Source organism: Ictidomys tridecemlineatus, chromosome X, assembly GCF_052094955.1.
Source record: "Ictidomys tridecemlineatus isolate mIctTri1 chromosome X, mIctTri1.hap1, whole genome shotgun sequence".
Classification (NCBI taxonomy): Eukaryota; Metazoa; Chordata; class Mammalia; order Rodentia; family Sciuridae; genus Ictidomys; species Ictidomys tridecemlineatus.
Genome location: NC_135493.1, coordinates 27009320 through 27033968, shown reverse-complemented (window position 1 = coordinate 27033968; position 24649 = coordinate 27009320). Strand labels below are relative to the sequence as shown.

Genomic DNA, 24649 nt, shown 5'->3' with positions numbered 1-24649 from the left:
TAATCTTTTCTTCAAAAATAGAACTCCTTATCAAAGCATTATGAATTACAGTGTTGCCCCTACATATAAAAAATAAATAAATAGATGACACTCCCATGACTCTTCTCCACTCAGGAATCAACATCCTGACACAAGTTAGCATTACTTTCATATACTTCTAAATGACTATGTAATTCACATTTGCTTGTGCCCGCTCCATCTGATTAGTAATGATTTATATGACTTACATGCCATAAAACATTTTTTCTTAGGGGAACTTAATATTCTTTCTCCAACATCTAACACTTTTTTAAACAAAATACCATGCAGAGTTGTAGTTTGTAAACAGTCATTCATTGCTTCATTTCTCACTTTTTAGGAAGTTTTTGTTTTAATTTATTTCAACAGAGTATGTTGCTCAAACTTAAAGATGTGAGATTCTCATGGTGGAATTTCATATATCGATGAGGAGAACATTTTTGGGCAAAGTGACATTCCCAGACCCCCTGAAATGATATTATAAAGCCCTGCTACTTTCTCCTCTAAGGTTGTTGACCTGTATCTTTTTCTTAAGAGGGCTGTACACAGCAAAGTTCATAGTAAGCCCTTCAGAGGGAGAATGCTTGACTAATTTCCATGATAGGAATCTGACCTACTTTGTTTAATTCTTTCTGTTCTCTATTGAGGTGAATACAATAAATATTTCTGAATTATAATTCTCTCAGGTACCAGTTAAGGGCCTGCAGTAATTGCTCGAAACATTACCCTGGAGACACATTGCTGCATCACAGTAAAAGGCCCCAGTTGCAAAATATGCCCTTGTGAGGTTGATAGTTATTTGGAGAATGGTGGTCCCTGAAGGAAAAAAATCATTAGGAACATTCAGAAAAGCAAAAATAAGGAGGACTGTTACTACCCTTTTGTGTGTTCCATTGGTGAATGCACAGTACCGAGTTCAGTGTATACTAATTTGCCTTGTGGCCTGCCCCATAATTTGCTGTAGAGGCTTGAGCAGATTGATTAATCTATTTGTGATTCAGTTTCTTTACATACAAAGGGGGGACCAAAAATCTGCCTTCTTGGCATGATTATTAAACTTGACTATAATAATTATATGATAACTATGAGAAGTTACCAGATTGAAAAATAAAAAGCTAAAAGAGAGCTATCAATTTAACAGATATTTACTGAGAAAAGCATCCTAAATGAGGATATAGATGCATAAGCCATGATCCTTGCCCTTGAGAAGTACATGGTATAGAGGGACTCACAAGATATGGACATAAATAATGAGGCAAGGTAGAGAATGATGGAAGGAAGAGAAAATATTGGAGTGAGAGACAAAAATGGCTTCCTGGAGAAAATGACATTTTAAATGACCAAATGTCCACCAAACTCCCTCTTCTTCAAAATATCAATGTGTATGTGTGTGTGTGTGTGTGTGTGTGTGTGTGTGTGTGTGTGTGCACGTGTGAACACTCATGCATGTGAATTGGGGAAAGGATGTCAGTACATTGGGTTGATTTGGGTTGGACTAGGTAATGCAATCCAGTAAGATACAGTAAGAGAGAAAACAATGTAGATAAAAGCAGTTTTTCCTGTACCTTCTTGGAAATTTAGTCTATCCCATAGTAACATGGAGTTCTAGGAGATTTGCCTTTTAAAGTACTTTCTTTTCTTGGCAGCTATCCTAACCTTGTTAAGTGGTATTATCTGTGATTTCTGATTACAGCTTTTATGCTCCTTAGCTGTGCTGCTGCTTGAAATGTTTGTTTTTCTCCCTCATTTTTATTTAGAAGTTCCTAAATGCACATTGGCTCCCTGCCAGATTTCATAAACCCTGTGATTTTTTCAATCAAAGACTAAACTTCTTAGGGTGTATCATTTGTCAGCATTCTCTCACATCCTGGGGTATCTCAGAGGAAATCTGGATGATTTAAGGCCAGGTTTCTCAGCCCCAGCATTAACGGCATTTGGGGACCTGATAATTCTTTGTTGTGGGTGCTATCCTATGCATTATAGGATGTTTAGCCACATCCCTGGCCTCTACTCACTGGATGCCTATAGCATTCCCCCACCCAGTTATGACAATAACAAAAAAAAAAAACCTCCAGATAATGCCAAATGTCCTCTGAAGGACAGAAAAACTCCTAGGTAAAAACTATTGCTCTAAGGTAACGTCCATTGTAACTGTAGAGACCATGGGAGTAGACAGAAGCTACTAGCCATTCTGTGAAAGACACTGGATGACCTAAGGTAGGAATAGGTCATTTGTCAGAAGTAGGATGGTATTTTGCTAATATGCTAAGCCTGAATTTTAGTAAGACTATATAGTGGGCATCCTAGAATAGACTCCTGCACAGGAAAAGACTCTGTGCTTCTCCAAAACTAATGCTTCTTAAACTTATTGTTCCAGGACCCTTTATACTCTTAAAAATTATTATAAACCCAAAAAGTTTTTTTTCAGTGCTAGAGATAGAACCCAAAGATTTGAACATGCTAGGCAAGTACTCTACCACTAAGCTATCTTCCCAGTCCCCTCAAAAGAGTTTTGCTTATGTGTGTTAGGTCATTAATATTTACACACCAAAAATTAACACTGAAGAATTTTTAGAGAATGTACTCATTGATTCACTTAAAAATAATAAATCCAATATATGTTAGCATAAATAATATACTTTTATGAAACAATTCTATTTTTCCAGTCAAAAATAGTAAGGAGAGTGGTACTATCCTATACTTTTACAAATTTCTTTATTATCTGGCTCAATATAAAAGAATGGGATCCTCATTTATTTTTCTTTACTCAATCTGCTGTGATTTTAAACATCATGGGGCTTCCAAGAAATTCCACTGTATGATATGAAGGTATAATAGTGAGAAGGGAAAACAATGTCTTAGTGATATTGTAAAAAGTTTTGACTTCACTGGATTTCTAAGAAAAGGATCCCCAAAGGACCCTGGGGATCCCCCCAGGGGACCATGGATCCCATTTTGGGAACCACTGCTCTAAACCAACATGCTATACATTTAACAATCTAGCTCACTTAATGGTTGACAAATGTCTTTCAAAACTAGGATTTTTATAGAGAGTAAAACCTCTCCATTGGACCACAGTGTGAGTACCTTTTATCAGACTTCAACTGCTCTGTTCCTAATACCAAATAGAGCAGCAGTTCTGAAGAAATTGAACGAAGTTAATTCAACAACATAGGAGTTTAAAGGAGGACAGAGCCTGTTAAGAGCTTAGTCAGAGAGCAGTGAGAGGACACTGTGCCCTATGTAATTAAAAAAAAAAGAGGAAACAGGAAAAAAAAACAGAAAGGAGGAAGAAGGGGGGGAAGTGCTAAGGAGTCATATTGGCCAAATGATATTATTATATTGTGAGCATGTACATATATATAACAACAACTCCCACCATTGTGTTTAATGTGCCAAAAAAGTGAAAAAAGTAAATATGAAAATAAATTAAATATATACACAGAAAAAGAAAAAAAATCCATTTAAAAAACAGAAACAAAAAAAAGAAAGGAAAAAGAAGATGTTTTGTACTTTTTCTTGTGGTCCTAGTAGAGCTCAGGTCCCCAAGAAAAAGTACAAAACATCTTCTTTTTCCTTTCTTTTTTTTACACTGGAAAACATTCCCCTGCATCCTGAGCCAGCTTTCACATTGCTGAGTCTCATGTCATTGGTTGGCTTTAAGGCACAGCATTAGAGGAGAAGTGGTAGTGATGAGATAATAAGTAATTAGTGAAGGAAGATAGAGAAGGGGGTCAGATGGTCAAGAGTAGAGAAGAAGGCACTACAACACTGATCTAAGGGCCATAGATGGCTTGTCTGTCCTTTAAAACTTAAGACTTAATTTTCACTGCCAATAATCTGTGAAAGAGGCTCAAAGTTTTGAATACCTTTTATTGCTTTGTATTCCAAGTAACTCTGGTTAGATTTGAGGAACCCAGGATGTTGAGCATTGATTGAAGGAACTTGTATAAAGATATAAAAGGACCCCAATTTCCTTGTGAGATACCAAATGCAGATACTCTTACTGCCAGGCCCTGCATTAACTAAGAAAGTATCACCTCCCTGCCACCAAAGGTTTATAGTTTTTCAAATCTCAAGTACTCTGAAATTGCATATTACTTTAAAATAATGATACATGTCTTAGAATATCTCAAGATGAGATGGCCCCTCTGCTCTCAACAGCAAATGGGGAAGAAAGGAAATAGGTTTTGGTACTTGGTATAATAGAGGCCAGATGTTTGTGCCTGTAGGCAGTCTTGTCAATAAATGGATATGTTTATGGGCCCAACTTATCCAAAATAAGCTAAGACACTTTAATGCATGTTCAGGGTTACATAAATTTGTCTGATTTTCTTCTTTTAAGCTAATTGACATTCAGACCAACATGTACTAGTATTGGCAATATTGTTCACATGAATCTGAACCCACCATAGTCTCATCATAGAATTATGCTATACTCCCTATGTAACACATTTTTGCCCAAGTTATTAGAGATTTTTCATTTAAAATTCAATAGCTCACAGGACACAGTGGTGCACATCTATAATCCCAGCAGCTTGGGAGGCTGAGGCAAGAGGATTGTGAGTGCAAGATCAGCCTTAGCAACTTAGTAAGGCCCTCAGCAACGCAGCCCAAGGTCCTGTCTCAAAATAAATTATAAAAAAGGACTGGGGATGTGGCTCAGTGGTTAAGCACCTCTGGGTTCAATCCCTGGTACAAAAAAAAAATCAATAGCTCTAAGAAGAAGACAGGGTAAAGGTCGTTATTCCTATTTTACAGCTGAAAAAAAATCTCTGAAAGAGAAAAATCTTTCTTTTAGGACCTATTGGGTTTTACGTATTTGCCCTGTGGCTCCCAATACAGTCCTTATACTTTAAGTAGTGAAGGACTGAGGAGCAGTTTCCTTGTCTCATGGTCCTATGTTGCTTCTCAGATGAGGGAGTCTTCTTTTAGTAGGAACTATTCCTCTACAGTGATACCAATAGGGGCATAGTCAGTTTGCCATTTTACATCATGCCATATTAATATTCCATCTTAAAACAATCTGGCCCACTGTCTGGTGATCTGTGTTGACCACAGTCATATGATCATAACAGATAGGCAGGCAGCAAATACTACAGAAACAGTCCATAGGCCAGTTCTTACATCATCGAAAATAATTCTCTTATGCAAAACTCAGAAGTCCATATCACACCTTTTAATACTAAAAACCAATGTGTGCCTAAATTAGAATACATGTTTGTGAAATAAGGACATGTATGTAGTACAGTTCTTTCTGGGATCATTGCACTGGGCAACAGATTTGTGTAACAAGAAACACAACAAGGCACATTATTTATGTAGGGTCTATCTTCTGTTCAGATTCATCCATTTGTCTCAGTTCACAATATGGAAATGCTTCCCTTTCTGGCCCCATCTCCTCTTCCAATCCTCCCATAAAACTTGCTTTCTGTCTGGAAGTACAACAAGACACCCGGTTAGATCAAACCTAACATGCCTCCGTCACAAAGCTACTGCAAGCTGCCGCTGACTATTGTCACTTGAGGGGAGACCCTCCTCACCACACACAGCCTATCTGAGGAGTGCCTTTTTTTCTATCCTCATTATTTAACAGTGTGTGCCGATTACTCAAAGCGATATGGGCAGGCCCTGGTAAATATAGCGTTGCTGTAGTGTTAACTTTTTATAAGGTAATGCTCAGGTTGCCTGCAGTGTCTAAAATTACTCTGTGGCCAGGGCCCCCTGCTTTATCGCTTTCTATAGTTTTAAAGTAGTTTGAAGCTTGAATAACATAAAATAACATAATATAATGTTATTTATGTTATTTCCCACGTGAAGAACGCCTGTAAACCTTGCAGTATTGAAACTCAGTGAACAAGGCATCTTAGACAAGCTGAAAAACAAATGGTGGTACGATAAGGGGGAATGTGGAGCCAAGGACTCCGGGAGTAAGGTCAGTCGCTGAAGGTCTTTTTGTACTGATTAGCAATCACATTTTGACCCACTGTTTATTTTCTATCCCCAAACGGCTTTCCTTCCCAACACACAATCCCTGACACAGTGGGACCCCTTTATAACACCAGCACTAAAGGAATAAGGCAAACACCAGCCTCAGAGATCTGCCACATAAAATCAATTGTTGGACTCTATAGAGCTGTTGTTATGATTAGGGAACTTGATCTGGCCCACTGTGTTTCCAAAGCTATAAAATAATGAGCTGTGTTATAAGGGGGTTTTACTGTATTTCACATTTTGAGAGTTCAAAGAGAAAACAAGAACAACAACAACAACAACAAAAAAAGATCCAGTTGTGACAGTACTTTTTCTTAACCTCTTACAGTGCCAGAGACTTTGTAGTTGTAAATACCTTTGGTTATTAATATATTACATCTGTCCCATATGAACAAATAACAGACTGGTCTCTGTAAACAGAATGATTAGCTCCCTCCAAGCTGCTGTTGTATTGAATTCAGCATCTATTTGGATCTTGAGTCTCATTAAGTCTGTCACACTTCTCTCTTCCAAAGGTGTCATTTGAATCTCTGTACGTAATACTTTTAAAATTTAGTCGCATGCTCCTGAAGGGTATACATTGTCAGGATAACATCACATTGATAAGCATGAAACACTCTTCCCCGCCTCCTTCCTGCCCCCCTTCGCTCCCCTAAGAAAGTTCTTTTTAGTTTCAGTTTTTGCCTTTTCCTTTTTTCAAACTAATATTGTGGTATCAGTTAATTCATTTCATGAAATGCCACTCATTTTCCCTGTGCAGTGAACCATTTTGCTACTGGTTTTCTATGTCCCACATCAGGGAATTCTGCAACTGTTGTGAAACTTATACACATGGAACTTAAAACTGTTCTTGTTGTCACAGCTTACATGGTTTATGTTAACAGACCTTTCCCCTACTTTAAATGACATATACATATATGAATATGATAGCAGAGGGAGGGGTACCAGAAACTAGTTCATTTCCTAATGGACTGTGAAACATCCTTGCAGATAGCCTCACCAGCCTCCTTAAGGAGATGACCCGTTGTTTTATAAGTAATAAAAATTCTTACTACCCACCTAGCTGCCATACATCCTAGAAGAGTAGCCATTTGCAAGGTTGTTGTGGACATGAGGCACCCCCACATCCTCTCCCTGAATGTGATTCAATTTCAAGTATCAGAAGGAAAAGACCATATTGTCTTTACGTTTACTTATTTAAATATACCAGAAATAGCTGAACCATATTATTGAGGGTCAGCAATGACCATCATCTGCTAGTGGTATCATCATTTAAATAAGATGCTCAAATTCACTGATGTAATAATTTAGATATTGCATTCAATTACATTCAGCAGCAAAATGGTTACATTCCCTCTAAAAAGACTACAAAATGCTATTTTATTTTATTTTTTTTTTCAAAGAAAGACTCCTGGCCCTTGGTGTGTCCTACCTCAAGGTAGGGCTCAAGACACCAACTTTTTCTTTCCATTATTTAGTAGTTCAGTTTTTGCTTTTTCATAGAGTTAGACAGCTTAGTCAGATTTGCAGTTTGACCTGAAAGTCACTGACCGGCTTCCTCAATTTTTCCCCTATGTTAAATAGAAAGCAGATAAGTGGAGTATTTTTTTAAAAAAATACTATCTATGTTCCCTGGAGTAAAAGTTTAAAAAATGAGCTCAATTTAACTAAAATCATCAGCCCCCTGGAAAGCTTTCTGATTCGTATAGAGCCAATCCAGGACCCAGTGGGTCCTCCTGACACTTCCCTTAAACTTCCAGGAATATCAAATGGAGCCAATTCTTTGTGCTGTGTCCTTGTCCCCGCAACACAAAGACTTGCTGCCCTAATTTTGACTAGGATGACAACTCAGCAACCAATTCCCAAGAGGAGCAATTTCTCAATCACTGGGGGAAAAAGGATGTTTAACCCTTTTTAAACAAACCCTCATGAAGTAACTTCCCTGACAAGAATATCAGGTACCACTAATATTCTCCCCTGGTATCTTAAAGACTAGCTATTGACAAAGTTTGTCACAGGGAGAACGAGGGAGAAAGGGGTGTTGCGGGGCAGAGAGGGGAAAGAGTGCTTCAAGTTCCCAAATGAAAAGAGTGTTACATATGTAGAGATTATGTCACAGCTCAACTCTGGAAAATGGTGTTTATTGAAGCCAGCAGAGGAATAAATTATGCTTGTGTTTACTCTTTTGCTCCCATGGCCAAGTGTTGTCTATAGTTGTTGAGCACCATTTTGAGGTACTAAGGGACTAAGGAATGAAAATAAAAAGATATTTAGGTGAGGCTCAAAATGGTAAACAGAAGCACAATCTACCATCTTGCTGGTTATTGTGAAACATTAGCCAGTTGCCAGAGTTGAGTCATTACACTTACATCAATGTTTAGTTATTTGACAATTTAGAAATATCCTATGCTGTTGTAATGTATGATAATGTCCCATTGCCTTTGCTTTCCCCAAGAACTAATCGCATTGTTCATTTCTCTTAGGACAAGACCAGCGCTCTGAGCCTGAGCAATGTGGCAGGCGTTTTCTATATACTTGTCGGAGGTCTGGGGCTGGCCATGATGGTGGCTTTGATAGAATTCTGTTACAAATCTCGGGCAGAGTCCAAACGCATGAAACTCACAAAGAACACCCAAAACTTTAAGCCTGCTCCTGCCACCAACACTCAGAATTACGCTACATACAGAGAAGGCTACAACGTGTATGGAACAGAAAGTGTTAAGATATAGGGGTACGGTTAAGGTCTAGTAAACTAATTGGCTTTCCATTACTGTATGTGAAACCTTTATTTTTTTCATTGTTTTTTACTTTGGTTTATTGTTTCAAGCTGTCTCTTCTTTGCAATCATTATATTTCTTTGAAAACTGTGCTTTCTTGTCAGGCAGTGATGCTTTTCTGATAGCATAGTTATAATTAAAGTACAATCTGTGACCAAAAAGGAAAAACATTCTCTAGAGCCATACTGTTCAAAAGAATCATATGTAAGCCACATATATGAACCACATGTATAATTTTTAAATTTTCTAAAAGTCATATTTTAAAAAGTAAAACAAGTGCAGCTAATTCCATTTAGGCCAATACATCTAAAATATTATCATTTCAATATGCTTATTAAACAAGAACATTAAAAATAAATGAGATTTTACATTCTTATTCATATTAATCTGGAAGATCTTGGGCATATTTTATACTTAGAGTATATCTCAACTCATACTAGTCATACATCAAATGTTCTATAGTCACATGTGGCTAGTGGCTGCCATGTTGGACAGTGCAACTCTAAGGAAAGCAGCTATTCTGGAAATTATGTTAAAATTAGGAATTTTAGCAAATTATTATAGTGCTTCCATTAGGGAGTTAAGGTCCTTTTAGGTAAGCAGCATACCTGAGACAGTTTTCTCAATCTTTGGGTTACTTTGTTGTCCATTCTATGGAATGGATACTCAGGTAAGTAAGTGTCTCTCAAAGGACAGTCTAGGCACTAAGCTGCTGGCCAAACTCAAACTAAGGTGAACCTGACTGATATCACTGAGTCTGTCAGCTACAGCCAAACCCCACCAATAATTTGGACATGTTCAAAGGCAAGCTTGTCTTAGGATAATGTCTCCATTTTGGAAGTGTTTATAATACAATATAGTGTTTTTGTCTTGGAGTGCATCTGCCATTACTAACATGCTTATCTAAAGTGGAACAGAAAATTAGCAACTTCATTTCCCTTATTTTAAGTGATTGATTGACCTCATGTCGATGTGCTAGAATTTTTATTTGTGCATTTCTGTTTTGACCTTTTTATATTTCACATCATGGATCTAAATCCAGGCATTTTTTAAACATTTCATCCAAATAAGTCATCTGTCTTTACCATGGAAAGTATCATCTTATTTGATAAAGTCGCTGCTGTCCTTTCCTCCTAGAGACTGCAACCTTTTGCCACAATATGTTTAGTACACTGAACTAACCTGCTGACAAAGTGTTTTCATTACATTGGTGACAGTTCAACACTATGATTAGCACTGTAATTAGCACTGTTTGCATACAAGCATTTAATGTCCCAGTATGTTTAAAATCCTTTACTTGAGTAGGTGATATAGGCCCACTACAATTGGGGGCATATTTTTTGCTTTATTTCATAGGATAGTACTTGACTGATTGTAATCTCACATAGCTTAATTATCCCAAATTCTAAAATGCTGGCATGCAAATAAATAATATACTTTAAATCTGTGTAGCAGCTTTCTAAGTATTCTCACATTTATTCCCTCATTTGAGATGACATGGATCAGGTCGTATTTTGTGTTTTGGGTAATTAAAACCCAGCTACATCAAGTGAACCTGCTCAAGAAAAAAACAACTAGGTACTTGCCATTCTTAGATTAGAACTCAATTCTTCCTTCTAAACTGTATTCTTTACTAAACCATATTTCCTCTGAGTATCCGTGGCCTTGTGGCCTCCAGAAAACTTGAAACCCTACTTAGACCTTCTCAAATGAGAAACAGATCTTAAGTTTATGTCCCACTTGTTTATACATGCACAAAAAAAATCTTAAGGAACTTCATGAAGCCTCCATATGCTCCCATTTTATGCACTCCACACCAGAATATAACCATTCCTACTTTCCCCAGAAAGAATATTTTTGAAGCAAGTATATCAGGCTTCAGAATTAGGATAGCCTGTAGGATTATCAGTCATTCTATTTGAGAATCAATACCCTTACTTCCCAAATACTATACCCTCAATCTTTCTAAAGCCCCAGATTGCCCCCTCAAACATCATTGTGAATGTGAATCATATGGGGATCTTGTAAGATGTACATCCTAATTCATCAGATCAACAATGGGGCTTGAAATTCAACACTCTCACAAGTTGCTAGGTCATTTAGATGCTGCTATTCCAGGGAATAGTAAGATTAGAGAAAATAATCTCAGAGAACATTGACTAAGAAAAGAAAAAATGAAGAAAGGAAGAAAGCAAATGAAAAGAGAAAGAAGAGACATGGGGGAGGATGGGAGGGAGGGAGAGAGGGTGTTTGAACAGAATGCTGCAGTCCTAAAGTGGAGGCCTGGGACATAAAACATGGGAGTAAAGCCTTATAAATTAACTTGCCACAACTCTGGCTCTCTGGTTTTCTTTTATTCATCTTGGTTGATCCACTTTTGTGGAATAAAATTCAGGTTAATTGAGACAAAAGTCACATTTCAATAAACACTGATGCCATTATGGTTACAGCCCAGTTAGCTAGCACCTTGGCAGCTATCTCTGGGATGGTAAGAAAATCTTGGAAGAGCCTCTGTAAACAAATCTGTCCTCCAAGCCTGTGCAAAGTCTCCAGACAAGAAGGAAAAACCTCAGAAGATGCCAGGAAAACCTCACATGTGTCAGTCAAGAGGCACAAAGCAGGCTGAATACAAAATAGAAACCTCTGTGCTGTCCTCAGCCAATTTGGTGATGTGACATTAGGGGAGTGTTGGTTAGGTAAAGAGTGAGCTCTTCATCCTTTCATCTTTTATTTCCAAAGAAGTTCTAAAATATCACCTAGTGACTTCTAATTTGTTACCTAGTTATTAGGCTTCTGGTTCTCTGTGTTGACCTAGATCTGTCAGGGTCTATTCACAGGCACAAAGATGGAGAGGCTTCCTGAGATTTTTACATTTATTGCTAATTATCAGAGTCTGCCTTCAGGGTTGATATTACTAGTAATTGTTCAGGAAGGATGGCTCAGGGTAAATCACCTGCAAGAATATGATCCATTGAAATCCGGGTTAACAAAAGAGTACCCTTAAAAGATGAGGAAGTCACCTCTCATTTACTATGGGCAATAGTAGCATTAGGATTATTGGGCCCAGGGGGACATGTGCCTCAACTTCAGACCATGTTTGGCACCCACTAGAGAAAAGATTGTGTCTTAATTACTTGATGCTCCTCTAGATTACTGACCAGCCACTAGAAGTGTGCCCCTCCCCTGCCACAAGCATGCCTTCACAAGTGACTGACCTTCTGGTGCCACAAATTCACTGAGGTGCTCCCTGAGGTTGATTCTGCTAATTGTTTTAAGAAACTCTCTCCAGTTTCCACAATGCTGAACAGAATGACTTCAGGCTCCTTTGGCTTTTTCAACAATATTTCTGAAATCCCTCTCAGATGCAAGTCCTCAAGATGCCTGAAGTTGGGAGGGGTTCTATTTTTCTCCTAAGACTGTTCCGTTTAGTCTTCCTAGGAAATATTAACTTTGTTCACATTGTTGCCCATTTTCAGAATGATATATTCCTTCTGCAGCCTATGCACAGGTATGCTTGCTGGAGAAGTTCTCTTGAATAAGAGAGCTCATTTTATGTGAAATGAGGACCAAATCCTGGATAAATGAGGCAGTGATATTCTTTTTCTCCAAAGAACTTTTACCTCAGTAATAAAAATTTATTCTCATTTAAAAGCAGGAATCAAGGTACTTGGGATATGGCTCAGTGGTACAGCATTTGTCTGGCATGTGTGATGCCCTAGGTTTAATCCAAAGAACCATGAAATATAAAATAAAAGCAGGAATCAGAGGCACTGAGAGGTTAGGTCACTCGCCTGAAGTCATGCAGCTAGGTAGTGACATCTCATAACCAACGGAGAAATGGGGACTCTGACTTTCTGCCACAGATATAAAATTTTTCTTAACTTTTGAAAGATATATGACCCAGGACTTAGGGGTTCCAAGGAAGAGATTGGCCCATTTCCATGATAGTCTTTTAGGCTTCAGGTGCATGCATCTTCAACATTCTTCTTGCAGATAACTTTTATTCCAGGGTCAATGGTACATAATGATCACATCATTCTGTTGTGATCAATTTAGTATTCACTCACAAGAAAGAGAAGTATCTCCTTAGTATACAGGGGAAAGATGTAGAGGTGGGTATAGTTTGAAGAGGAGCAAGAAAGTCTTCTTCAGTTTTCTGAGTTGGGGCAGATTAATCCCCTGCAATAGTTAATTGATGTCTTCAAAAGGAGAGTGCCACAGCAGCATCTCAATCAGGCTCACAATGTCAGGGCAAACACCCATGGGTTCCTGGCCCTTTCATGGATATCATGCTCTGGCCTCTTTTGCTATCTCTTTAAAGTCCTTGTACTACTTTTAGGCTTTAAAAACTAACGTTGTAGGTATTTTTTTAAAAAAATAGTCACCTTTCTTGCAAGGAGCAGTAAATTTTGTTCTCCAGTCAAAATGCACTTCAATTCAGTAAGTCACACAAGATTTCTTACCCTCTATTGTAAATGAATAGTCTTTTGTCACAGGTTCTATAATCAGAATACACTCTTCCATGTAGTTCTCTTGAAAATATCTATTTAAATACCACTACAACTTCCTAGTATACCTACATTCTGAGTGATTAAAGTCTTCAGTTAGACTTTGCAATAGACTTTGCCTGTATATTCCTTAGTATAATCAATCCAGATAGTAGAGAATTATCCTAATTTAGCCTATTGCAAAGCATTTGCATCAAGCTGAAGAATTTAACCAGGCCTGCTGTCTAAAGCCATTTGAATAGGCTGCAGCCCCAGTAATGCCAATTTGAGATAATAGCCATCATTTTTGTTCAAGATAGATTGAGCCATAATAAACTTCTCAACTCCAAATAGAAAACCCCTTCAAATTTAAATTTCCCCTTTCCTTTGCAGATCCCTTCCCACTGGAGGCATGTGATGAGAGGAAATCACCGAAAACGTGGCTGCTTCAAGGATCCTGAGCCAGATTTCACTCTCCTTGGTGTCGGGCATGACACGAATATTGCTGATGGTGCAATGACCTTTCAATAGGAAAAACTGATTTTTTTTTCCTTCAGTGCCTTATGGAACACTCTAAGACTCACGACAATGCAAACCATCATTGAAATCTTTTTGCTTTGCTTGAAAAATTAAAATAAAAACCAACAAAAAAAATGGACGTGCAAGATTCCAGTATGCGAAAAAAGTCTTATTTTAAAAAGTCAATTCAACAAAAGCCATTCTTTGATACCACTGCACAATATACAAACACCATGTTCTTTAATACACACACACACACACACACATACACACACACATACACACAAATTTAAAATTCCAATTAAGCAAATAGGCCCATCTTAGCTAAAAGAATTAGTTCCTCCAGATTAAAAAAATAAAAAAACCCTCTGTCTCCCAGTATTTGGAAAGACAGACTGGCATTCCTTCTAGGATCTGCTGATCAGATGTTTTTGGTATTTCCTGTTGGTGGTGATGTTCTGTGCACCCTATTTTCTTTCAATGTTGCTGAAATGTGTATATCTTTAGACTGTAAATGCAACACTTAAGAAAATTCAAATGCTTTGGAAAAGGGACTAAGTGGCGACTTCTCTGTGTTCCTGAAATAGTTTTGTGAAAATGCTTTGATAACTTCCCACTTGGTAAAGGGATCAACAGAGCTTTCAAAATTGTCTTGTGTGTGTAGCAAGGGACGGGGCACTATCAGGCATACCTATCGGTGCTTTCCTAAAACAGATCCCGGGGCTTTCCAAGAAGTTTGGAATTTCAGCTCACAGATCTGTTTTTCTTGCTTCAGTGTGCATTTTAAGTCAATATAGCTGAGTATTTAGCATTGAGGTGAGGGAAATGCTGCCTATACTCCCAGATGTGTTTAGAATATCTTTCTCAGAAACAACACTGTGTTTAGCTCTGCTTTCTCTGCTAAGTATGCCTTTCAAGTGTATACCACGGAGACAGAACCGCGTTGCAAGGCGGGCCAGTGGGTTCAGACCACAATTCTCAATCTGACTTTACTCTTGCTCGGTCTGTCTTACCAGCTGTTGCCTGTTACTGCCCGTGGCTCTCCGTCAGACTGCATGTGTCCTTTTCTAGTTTGCAAAGACTAAAATGCATTCCCAAACCTACAGCTAATCTGAGGGCCTCAGCATCACTCCCAGGTCCTTGCTTGGAGCAGTTTCTCTACTGACTCTCAGAAGATCGCTCTACTGCTCCATGGGCTATCAAGTAACTAATTGCATACCTGCCGTTGGCATCATCAGAACAGTCAGAGGAAATAGTCTCCGCTCACTAATTACCTCCTATATAACGACGTACGCTTTCCGTAGTTCAGTAGTTCGCTCTCATCAGTAACGTGCATTGGGAAGTTTCCAGACTGTAAAAACTAGGAGCTCGCCTTCATTTCCCAAGTGTGACCCTTAGATGCTTAGTTGACTCGCTGCATATTTGCTCTTGTCTTCAGAAAAGAAAGGAAGAAGTCTCGTTCCAACGAAACGTTTCCAGAAAAGTGTAATATAAACTTTCATTCCAAAAATGGTGTCATAAGCAAATAACTCACCTGTCAGAGTTTAAATGGTATTTGAACACAAAAGAAAGCTGTTGTGTTTTTGTTTTGTTTTGTTTTCATGAAACTGTGATTTTCAACTTATGAATGCTATAATGTCCCAGTGTGGGAAGCTAACGCTGTGTGAATATGAAGTTGTATAAAACAAACCAACCAACCTACACACAAATGTTTTCATAGGCACTGTATAAAGAGAAATGTATGTTTATTGACTCAAATCAGTTTTTCAGAGAGGAAACTTCACTGGGATAAAGAAGCGGGTAAATTGGTTTGTTATTTAAAAAAAAACTTGCATGTTTAAAAAAATGTTGATTGCTTCAAATTTCTGCTACTAACTTCAAGCTATGGGAGTTTGGCAATAGTCACTTGAGGATTTTTTTCCAATTCTTTTCTTTTTGTTGTTAAAGCTGTACTTCAGTGAACAGAAAAATTGCCAAGCAAACTAATGGCCGTAAAAGCATAAATTGCATGTGTGGGCATAATTACGGAGCCTCATTGCCATGAGGTATTGTACAAAATTTTAATACATTTTGTAAATAAAATTGTAAAGAAAGAATTTGGTTTCTGTGTTTCAATTATCTGTTTAAAATTTACCTGGATGCAGATGCTGAGAAGTTAGTATTCACTAATTTATTTCCTACCTGAAGCTTTGCAATTGATGTAACAGTCACCTTACTTATGTTTCTCACAAAGGATTGCATCTCTCCTCCCCCGACTGCAATGAAAGGCAGGCTCAGACTCCTCAGCTAAACCTTAAGTTAGTTTGATGTTGAGGCCTTCCATCCCCATTCTTGGCCTCCTCTACCTTTTGGGACCCCCCTCTGTTGGAAAACCATTATTTCTCCAAGGGTGATGCAGAGTGGGAGAAGAAATAATGAATTGAGGACTTTACAGTTTTTAGAATATTTCTGAGGCAAAAATGAAAAGCTAAAGATCTAGTCTTATCTGCAGATTCTGAACATGGAATACATCTTTCTCTGATAAATTAATCAAGTGCTTAAATGCAGACCAGTTTTATATGATGATCACCATAGAAAAGAGGACACAATGTTAGATAGAAAGAAGAAAGGATAATTGGCAACAGAGCCAGAAAAGAGGAAAGTAAGATACTAGAAAGATCAAGGAAGAAACATATCTGGAACTAGAGAGTTAGAAAGCAAATAATGCAAGACCTTGGAGAAGAAAAATAGAAATGAAAAAAGAAGGCTCTGACACAGTGGTCAACTTGGCCTGTAGGCCCCAGCAACATTATTACCACTTTCACTATCCTCTGAAATGCTGATTGGCTATTGAATTACTTAAACTTTAGAGTTCGTCTTCAACTGCTTTCCTTTTTAAAAAATTAAGACACGTGTAATAGTTCTACCAAAAGAAAAGTCATTATCTAGAGAGAAGATTCAGTGACTAGACTAGACTGATGGTCCTCTTGGGGGCTGAGGTAACCCATTCAAGTACCAAATGATGTCTCCAGATCTTCCAAAATAATAGATTTCTATTTTAACAGAAACTGATTCCTTACCCCAAAGGAGAAGCTACTCTCAGGTGTTGTGGCAAATGAAAATAAAGCACTGTCTTGGTTTAGCTGGGGTTTGGTGTTTTTTTCTCCTTGGAGGAAGAGAGAAGCAAAGGAGAATACTGTTTCTCAAATTGGATTCTAGGTAGCTATGTATTTTGCTCACATATAGGAACGGACTTGCCAACTAGATTTGCGAAAATCCCTTGAGCTTCAAATGACTCTCTCCCTCTGTGCACAAAAGGAGAATGACTCTTGATCTCTGCTTTGATTTTCCTGCCCTGTTAAGACTCACATCTAATCACACTCTGTCAATAGAACAATCTTCAAACAGAAAAGGCAAATGCATTTAAAGGAAATCTTGGTAAGATCATGGGAGAAATAGTGCTTCAAATTGCTTCCCTGCTGTTGAATGGGGGAAAGAGTTGACAGTGACTTGAGGAGATGAACATAAAGAAGAACAAACTGAGAAACAAGAAGCAAAACCATATTCAGATTCAATCAAGCAAAAGACACTAATATTTTATTTCACAAGAATCAGAGTCCAGTTATAAGTACAAATACCACCAAAACCTATTATTAGGGAAAGAGTTACTTTCAAAATTGGAGCCAGTTTTCAACTACTCTGGCTATATCCCTGTCCTTTTCTATTTACCCTGCTGGACCAGACTTCTGGGTACCAATTTATCATCAGATCACTTGGCAGACATGAAATTCATCAACAATATACCTGCATGCAATTGTGGGAGAACACAACACTCCATCAGGAAATCTCTCTTGATTTAAAGGGTACTAGAAGAGCTTGCAGTTTTACCCCTGTCACTGAACTAAAGGAAGAGTACATTCTTGGGTGAGAGTTTTAGATGACACTAAGAAGTAAGGAAAGCTGCCCCCAGAATTAAAAGTGAAGGAATAAAGCGTGAGGACACATCTCACACATGTAAGACTGGGAATCATGGATGAATCATTTATCCTCAGTGAAAACAGAGGGCACTTAGCACTTCTTAAAAGGCCCTTGGGAGAGCATTGTTGTCATGAGAAGATAAAAGGGGGCATTTGGGGGGTATTTGTCAGTATCCCAAACCTAATGCTATGTCCTCAGCATCCTAAACAGTGAGGGTTCACAAGCCCCATTTAAATGGCTTTTTGACAGTCATTGTCATTGTAAGGAAACATCGCCTGGACAATATGGTGGGGAGAAGTCATGTACTCTCTTCCTCTGCTTACCAGATGAGGAAGTAGCAAACTTGGTACCTGCCCTCATTGCAGTCTTGGTGATACTGTACATGATAACTAGAAAGAATTTGTGTCCAATTCTCTGCTCAGAGAAAACACCATAAAGAACCCAAAAGGGAGACTTTCCATTTGCCCCTTCACTTCCACTTGTTCTTCCTAACACAATTGAGTGGAATGTAAATAAGTATCTCTTTGTTCCTTAAAAGCTATGAGCCTTTGCAAGGGAGGAATCATACCAGGCCCCTGTAAGCCTCTGCTGAGAACCTCCCAATGACTACTTTCCTACCAGCCTGCCCACCCTTGGAGCAGGAGGCATTGGCTTATTTGTTGACTCATGACGCCCTAGCTATAAAACTGTAAAAGAACCTGCAATGACAGCCTAAGAAATAATCCTCTCCCCATGTCAACAGCTTTGGCAAAATTACCCCACAGTGGCTTCATTGAACTTCAATCCTATAGCAAAACAGTTGATTTACAATTTTCCTAATAAATATTCATTAAGCCTGAACAAGTCAATTAAGCTCTGGCGGCAGCTCACAAAAAGCTTAAATATAGGCAGATGGGGAAACAACTTTCAAAATAATCCTAAACAACATTGCAGTGTTCCACCACAAGAGTGCAAAAGCTTCCCCGAGAGACCACAAACCCTCTCTGAACCTGATGAAATGCTCTAGGGCTCACATTTCCCTTATTTATAGTATAGCTTCAGAAAAGCTTGATGCACCCTTCAACTCCATTTCCTCAATTATTGCTGTATGACTTCTGCCACCATCACTCTGCAGGAACTTCCTTTGCCAAAGTCATCAACAAACTATAATTTGTACTTTATCATAAGAGCTGGCAAACTTCAGCCCTTGGGCTAAATCCAACCCACCACCTGTTTCTGTGAATAGAGTTTTATCGAAACACACCTACACCTATTTATTTATGTATTATTTGTGCCTGCTTTCGCCATACAATGGCAAAGTTGGCTAGTTACAACAGTATTACCCACAAAGTCTAAAATATTTACTTAGCTGCCTTTTACATAAAAAGTTTCCCAATTCTTACTTTGCCCTACATTGATAGTCATCATCTTATTTGACTTCTTTCCAGAATTGGGAGCTATTAACTTTTCCCATCTTAGAAATATCTATTCCTTTGATGTATGTGACAGTACTCTTTTCTGGTTTTCCTCCTACCCTGCTGCTGCTAATATGCTTCCTGGAATCCTCTTCTATCTCTTAGTATCAATGTTCTCCCAAATTCTACCAAATTCTACCATGTTCTTCCTTTCTCTCCAGTCTCTACACTTTTCCTAGACACTATACCATGGTATCCAGTGGTTTCCATTTCCACCTATATTATGTTGTCTCACAGCCTCTTTTTCTATCTCAAATTTCTCTCCTGAGCTCCAAACAAGCATATCCAAATACCTGAGCTGGGGATGTAGCTCAGTGGCAGAGTGCTTGCCTAGGATGTGTGAGGATCTGAGTTCAATTCTTAGTACCAGAAGGAAAAAAAAATGTCTGTTAGACCCTCCTTACCTGAATTAACCAACAAGCACACCAAACTTGCTTACATTCCTAACACAGAATTTATTTCTGTTCTTTCCCTCACCTCATTGCAACCAGAGGTCCTGCTACAAGTGCCCATCTTGACTTCAAACCACATCTATGGGGACTAAAATAAAATATAATAAATCTAACACACTTTAAAAGGCAAATGTGATAATCTGAGGAAAAACATGCTTGCACTCAAAGTAGACCCCACAGTACAATAACATTTTTTTAAAAGCTGCATCAGTTTAACATCAAGTTGGATAGCTAGAAAATGTAGTGAAAAGATAACATATTGTCCTTGCATCTTTTAGATCTTGGAAATGTAATATGGTTTGCACTCATGTGAAAGAAAGTAAAGCAGAGTTATCATCAAGGGGTTATCAAGCCCCAGGAAAGCTAACCAAGGGCCCCAATCACTTCTCAAAACATGATAATAAAAAATAAAAATTTTAAATTTTTTTTAAAAAAATTTAAAAATTAAAAAAACATAATAATAAAAGGAGGTAGATCAGCTCCTCCAAGAGAGATATTAGATATAAGAGTAGAATAACAGAATAAGAAAAAAATAGGTGAGGAGGTTGTGCATTCAGTTTATATGTACTCAAACATGTATACTTGTGTAAGGGTTCAGAATAGTCTACACAGCCCATTCTTTTTTAAAAAAATATATTTCTCAGTTGTAGTTAAACACAATGCCTTTATTTTATTTTGTTTATTTTTATGTGGTGCTAAGGATCAAACCCAGGGCCTTGCAAGTGCTAGGTGAATGCTCTACCATTGAGCCATGGCCCCAGCACTACACAGTCCGTTCTTGAGATTTTTTTTCCTTACCCTTTGCTGCAGACTGAATTGTGTCCCCTCTGAAATTCATATGTTGATCCCTAACCCCCATTGAAACTTGATTTGGAAATAGGACCTTTAGGAGATAATTAAGGTTAAATGAGGTCATAAGGGTGAGGTTCTAATTTGACAGGATTGGTGACCTTATAAGAGGAGGAGAAGGATAAAAACTTCTCTCTGTGCACATGCATGTACATAAGAAAGGCCATGTGAGCACACAGTGACAAGGTGACTATCTGCAAGCCAGGAAGATAGCCCTCACTGGAACCTGACCATGCTAGTACCCCACTCTCTGAGTTTCAGTCCCCACTCTCTGACTTTCAGTACTGTGAGAAAATACATTTCAGGGCTGGGATAGTGTCTCAGCAGTAGACTGTTCACCTAGCACACTCAAGGCCCTGCGTTCAAACCTCAGCACCACATAAAACAATAAATAAATAAAATAAAGATATTTTTTAAAAGAAAAGGAAATATATTTCTATTATTTAAACTACCAAATCTTTGGAATTTTGTTTTGGCAGCCCAAACTGTGCCATGCCTGTTCTTGTTTCCATGTTTTTGCACATGTTTCTCCATTTACCTGTTATCCCCTTCCCCCACTTTTATGCCTGACTAACTCATATTCTGGCTTTAAGACAAAATTGAAATCATTTCTTCTGGGAAGTCTTCCTTGTCTTTTCTGCCAAGGATGGTGCTAGGGACTCTATGGTTTTGCTCCCATTTCAGTAGTGCTTACATTTTTCATAGAACTTGTTTGAGAGAGAGAGAGAGAGAGAGAGAGAGAGAGAGAGAGAGAGAGAGAGAGAGAGAGAGAGAGAGAGAGAACTCCCCCCACCTCACCAGGAACAAAATACATACCTCAAAGCCATGCCTCCAGGTACCTACCTCCTCCAGCCACACTCTATCTGCCTACAGTTATCACTCAGTAAATTCCTACCAGGGATTAATGCACTAATTAGGGTAAAGCTCTCATAACCCAATTATTTAACCTCTAACCTTTGTCTCACACGTGAGCTTCTGGGGGACACTTCATATATAAACCATAATAGTACTCTAAAGGCATATTGTCTTCCCTACCAGATCATGGGCTGAGACCATGGACAGTCTCCTAGTTGTTTCCACAATTGGAATGGGGTTGTTAATGCTTCAAGAGCAAATGAATGATATATAGAAGTGGGGGGGGAACAGAGGCTTAACTTAGGAAATAATGTTGAAGATAGAGAAGAGGAGCCACCTTATACTATGTAAAATGAAAATTTAAAAAAAAACTCATGATCTTTCTATGTAAAGAGGTTCACCTCCCCCCATGTAATCAACCTATCAGCAAAGGCAATTTTCCACAACCTTCCATTTCTCAGTATCTCTCTTATCCCAAAAGAAGCCCAACCTCACACCAGCCAGGCAACCTAGCACTCATCTTCCCCTGGGTGTGGCATATCTCTTACATTAGTCACCATTACCACTCTGTGGGTGCCCTCCTTGGCCAATTCCCCAAGCTACTTCACTGAATCTAGGTCATGAATTGATTCACAAGACACTCAGATGTGCAAATCTAATCTCCTTTGTGAGGTTCATCCTCTATATAGTAGTTGGGAAATACAAATTTTAATCTATAAAAATTTAGCTCATATATATACTGCATTAGGCTCAGGTCATATGGAAGACATAGTCATATACTCTTTGTACCCACCTTCCAGAAAGGGCTTGCCATCTAGCTGCAAGAAATGTAATTAGCTTACAGGCACCAACTGTTAGCATCTTCAAAATCTGCCTCAGTTTTTGAACCCAGATCACATTCTTGAGGCAGCTCATTCAATAAAATGGCTATAATCAAGGTTGCATGCTCTGGGGGAAACTCCAGCCAATGACCAAGCAAAGCAATAGTACAAGTTCCTAGCCATTTCTACTCAATATGGGACTTCTTTAATGAGCAATCTCTGCTCTGGAGAGGCCCCTTGGGCTGGCAGAGACTTTGTCAGGTCTGCATCACAATCTCATGGACCCCCTTGCTCAATTCTGTTTGTCCTTCCCTGCCTCTCCTCGTGTACTGATCCTAATAAACTTTTTTTGCACTCCTAAATCCTTCTCAGCCTCTGCTTCTCTGAGAGTCCAACCTGTGACATTTGGTACCAAAAGTAGTCCAAGGAAGTAGCCATCATATGGCTTTTGGTGACTGGATTCACCAGCACCCAGCTAGTAATAAGGACCTTAGTCCTGGTGGAAGGTTATATATAGACAATCCCTGGAACAAGGTGGCAGCCCAATGGTTAAAGCTTCCCCCTGCCATGTTTCAGAAAAATGTACCAGTGGGGAGGATACATTAGCTGGTGGAATGACTCAAACATTTTAAATGTATACAGGAGAAAATGGAATTTTATGCTTTTTTACTAAGTTACATTAATGCCATACAAACAGATAATTTAAAGTTGAAGGCAAATAACACTTAAAAAGTAAATGTGAGCCCAGTGCAGTGCCACATGCCTGGAATCTCAGGACTTGGGAGGCTGAGGCAGGAGGATCACAAGTTCAAAGCCAGCCTCAGCAAAAAACAAGGCACTAAAAAACTCAGTGAGATCCTGTCTCTAAGTAAAATACAAAATAGGGCTGGAGATGTGGCTAAGCACCCCTGAGTTCAATACCCCGTACCAAGAAAAAAAAAAAAAACTAAATGTGAGAACACAGAAGTCCCTTTTATAGCTTACAAAGAAGCCCTCATTTACAGCAATGGGTGAACATGAAAAGCTGAAGATTAAATCCAGGATTTGATCATTACAGTGACTAAACTTCAATATTCAAGTGAGGCAAGTAAGTTACACCAAAGTTGAGGTTCTAGTAGAAAAAACTTGGGATCCTGACACATGGGATAGAGACATGTATGTGAATTAAACAAATGCTCCCAAAGATTTTGACTCCTTAGTCTTCTCCAAAACTTCTGAGCCTCTAAAAGCAGCCCTCTCTTCCCCCAATAACTGCCAGTACTTCCTCCATATAAGACAATATAAAGTTCTTTCTTCTGTAAAGCACCAGGCCTATCTGTAGCACAGCCCTTCTAAAAACAAGTATTGTGCCCCAAAGAAAATAAGACCTAACTAGTATGTGCTGACAGGACTCAGGAGATGAGATTCTGAAGGTAAATATCAAGGAGAGCTTCATTATAAGATTGGGCTAGAAAGGGATTGTTGATTTGGGGACACTCTCTTGGGATAAAGAACTGACCATAACAGGGACCTCAGAAAGTAATGTAACTCACTGCTCAGGTGGCTTGAAAAGCCTGGAAAAATCAGTGACCCATACTAAGTGATGTTGAAATTCCTGAATTGCTCTGGCATATAGTAGAGGAAGGAATTATAAGGCCAAAGGAAACAGGCATGCTGGATTGGATATATTGTTGAAACCAGAAGATACTATGCTGCATAGGAGGACACAGGGGACACATCTTTCACCTAGACCATCAAGAAGACAGGTAAAGTTGACATCAGAATTATCGAGAAATACAGTAGTGGTTCTCCTCTGAAGGCCAAGGCAGATGATAGGAAAGCTGTTCCCTTGGTTTGTTATTAGAAATGCACTAATTAGGGTAAAGCTCTCATAACCCAATTATTTAACCTCTAACCTTTGTCTCACACATGAGCTTCTGAGAGACACCTCATAATAGTACTCCAACCCTCCCCAACCCCAGAAACACAAACCAGGTGATAAGCTTTTCACCACTAAAAGCCAAGGGCTTGTAATTATTGTAAAAGTAGATGTGATTAGAGTGGCAACCAAGTGGGCCTGATCTGTAGAGAATTAAAGGGATGATTAATAGAACAAGCATCCCTAGAGGCAAAAGAGATGGGCAGCCAAAACGGGTATTGCTTAATATGCATAATTATCAGAAACTAGAAGTCAGTCTTCCAATTTATAAATTCATGATTTCAGGAATTTGAGTATAGCTCAGGGGTAGAGTGTTTGCCTAGCTTACATGAGGCCCTGGGTTCAATCCTCAGCACTACAAAAAATATATCATAATTCCTAGTCCTGAGCTAATTTTAAGCCTTAGAACCCATTGATGAAAGAGATGCCTCCTAGGAGAAGAATCCCGTAATACCAGTCTTTCCTCTGGTCCTTATCAAAAGTCATCTACTTGGGTGGAGTTACTGTGTTAATCAGGAGTTCCATTACTCTGACACAATACTCAAAGT

The 24649-nt window shown here is 38.6% G+C and overlaps 1 protein-coding gene across 11 annotated transcripts in view; it reads left to right on the top strand.

Moving 5' to 3' along the window:
- Gria3 (glutamate ionotropic receptor AMPA type subunit 3) overlaps nucleotides 1-15891 on the top strand; it is a 273117-nt gene extending 257226 nt beyond the window's left edge. For 6 of the 11 annotated variants that reach the window (XM_040285043.2, XM_040285039.2, XM_078034313.1 and 3 more), the window contains 3 exons: nucleotides 5839-5953; nucleotides 8496-8743; nucleotides 13670-15891. In XM_040285043.2, the coding sequence (XP_040140977.1) occupies nucleotides 5839-5953; nucleotides 8496-8741 (361 nt within the window). In that variant the 3' untranslated portion in view covers nucleotides 8742-8743; nucleotides 13670-15891. Of the gene's footprint in view, nucleotides 1-5838; nucleotides 7410-8495; nucleotides 8755-13669 lie in introns of those variants that run through there. The other 5 variants (XM_078034314.1, XR_005733696.2, XM_005319344.3 and 2 more) reach the window with 5 other exon arrangements.
- Nucleotides 15892-24649: the final 8758 nt, after the last annotated feature.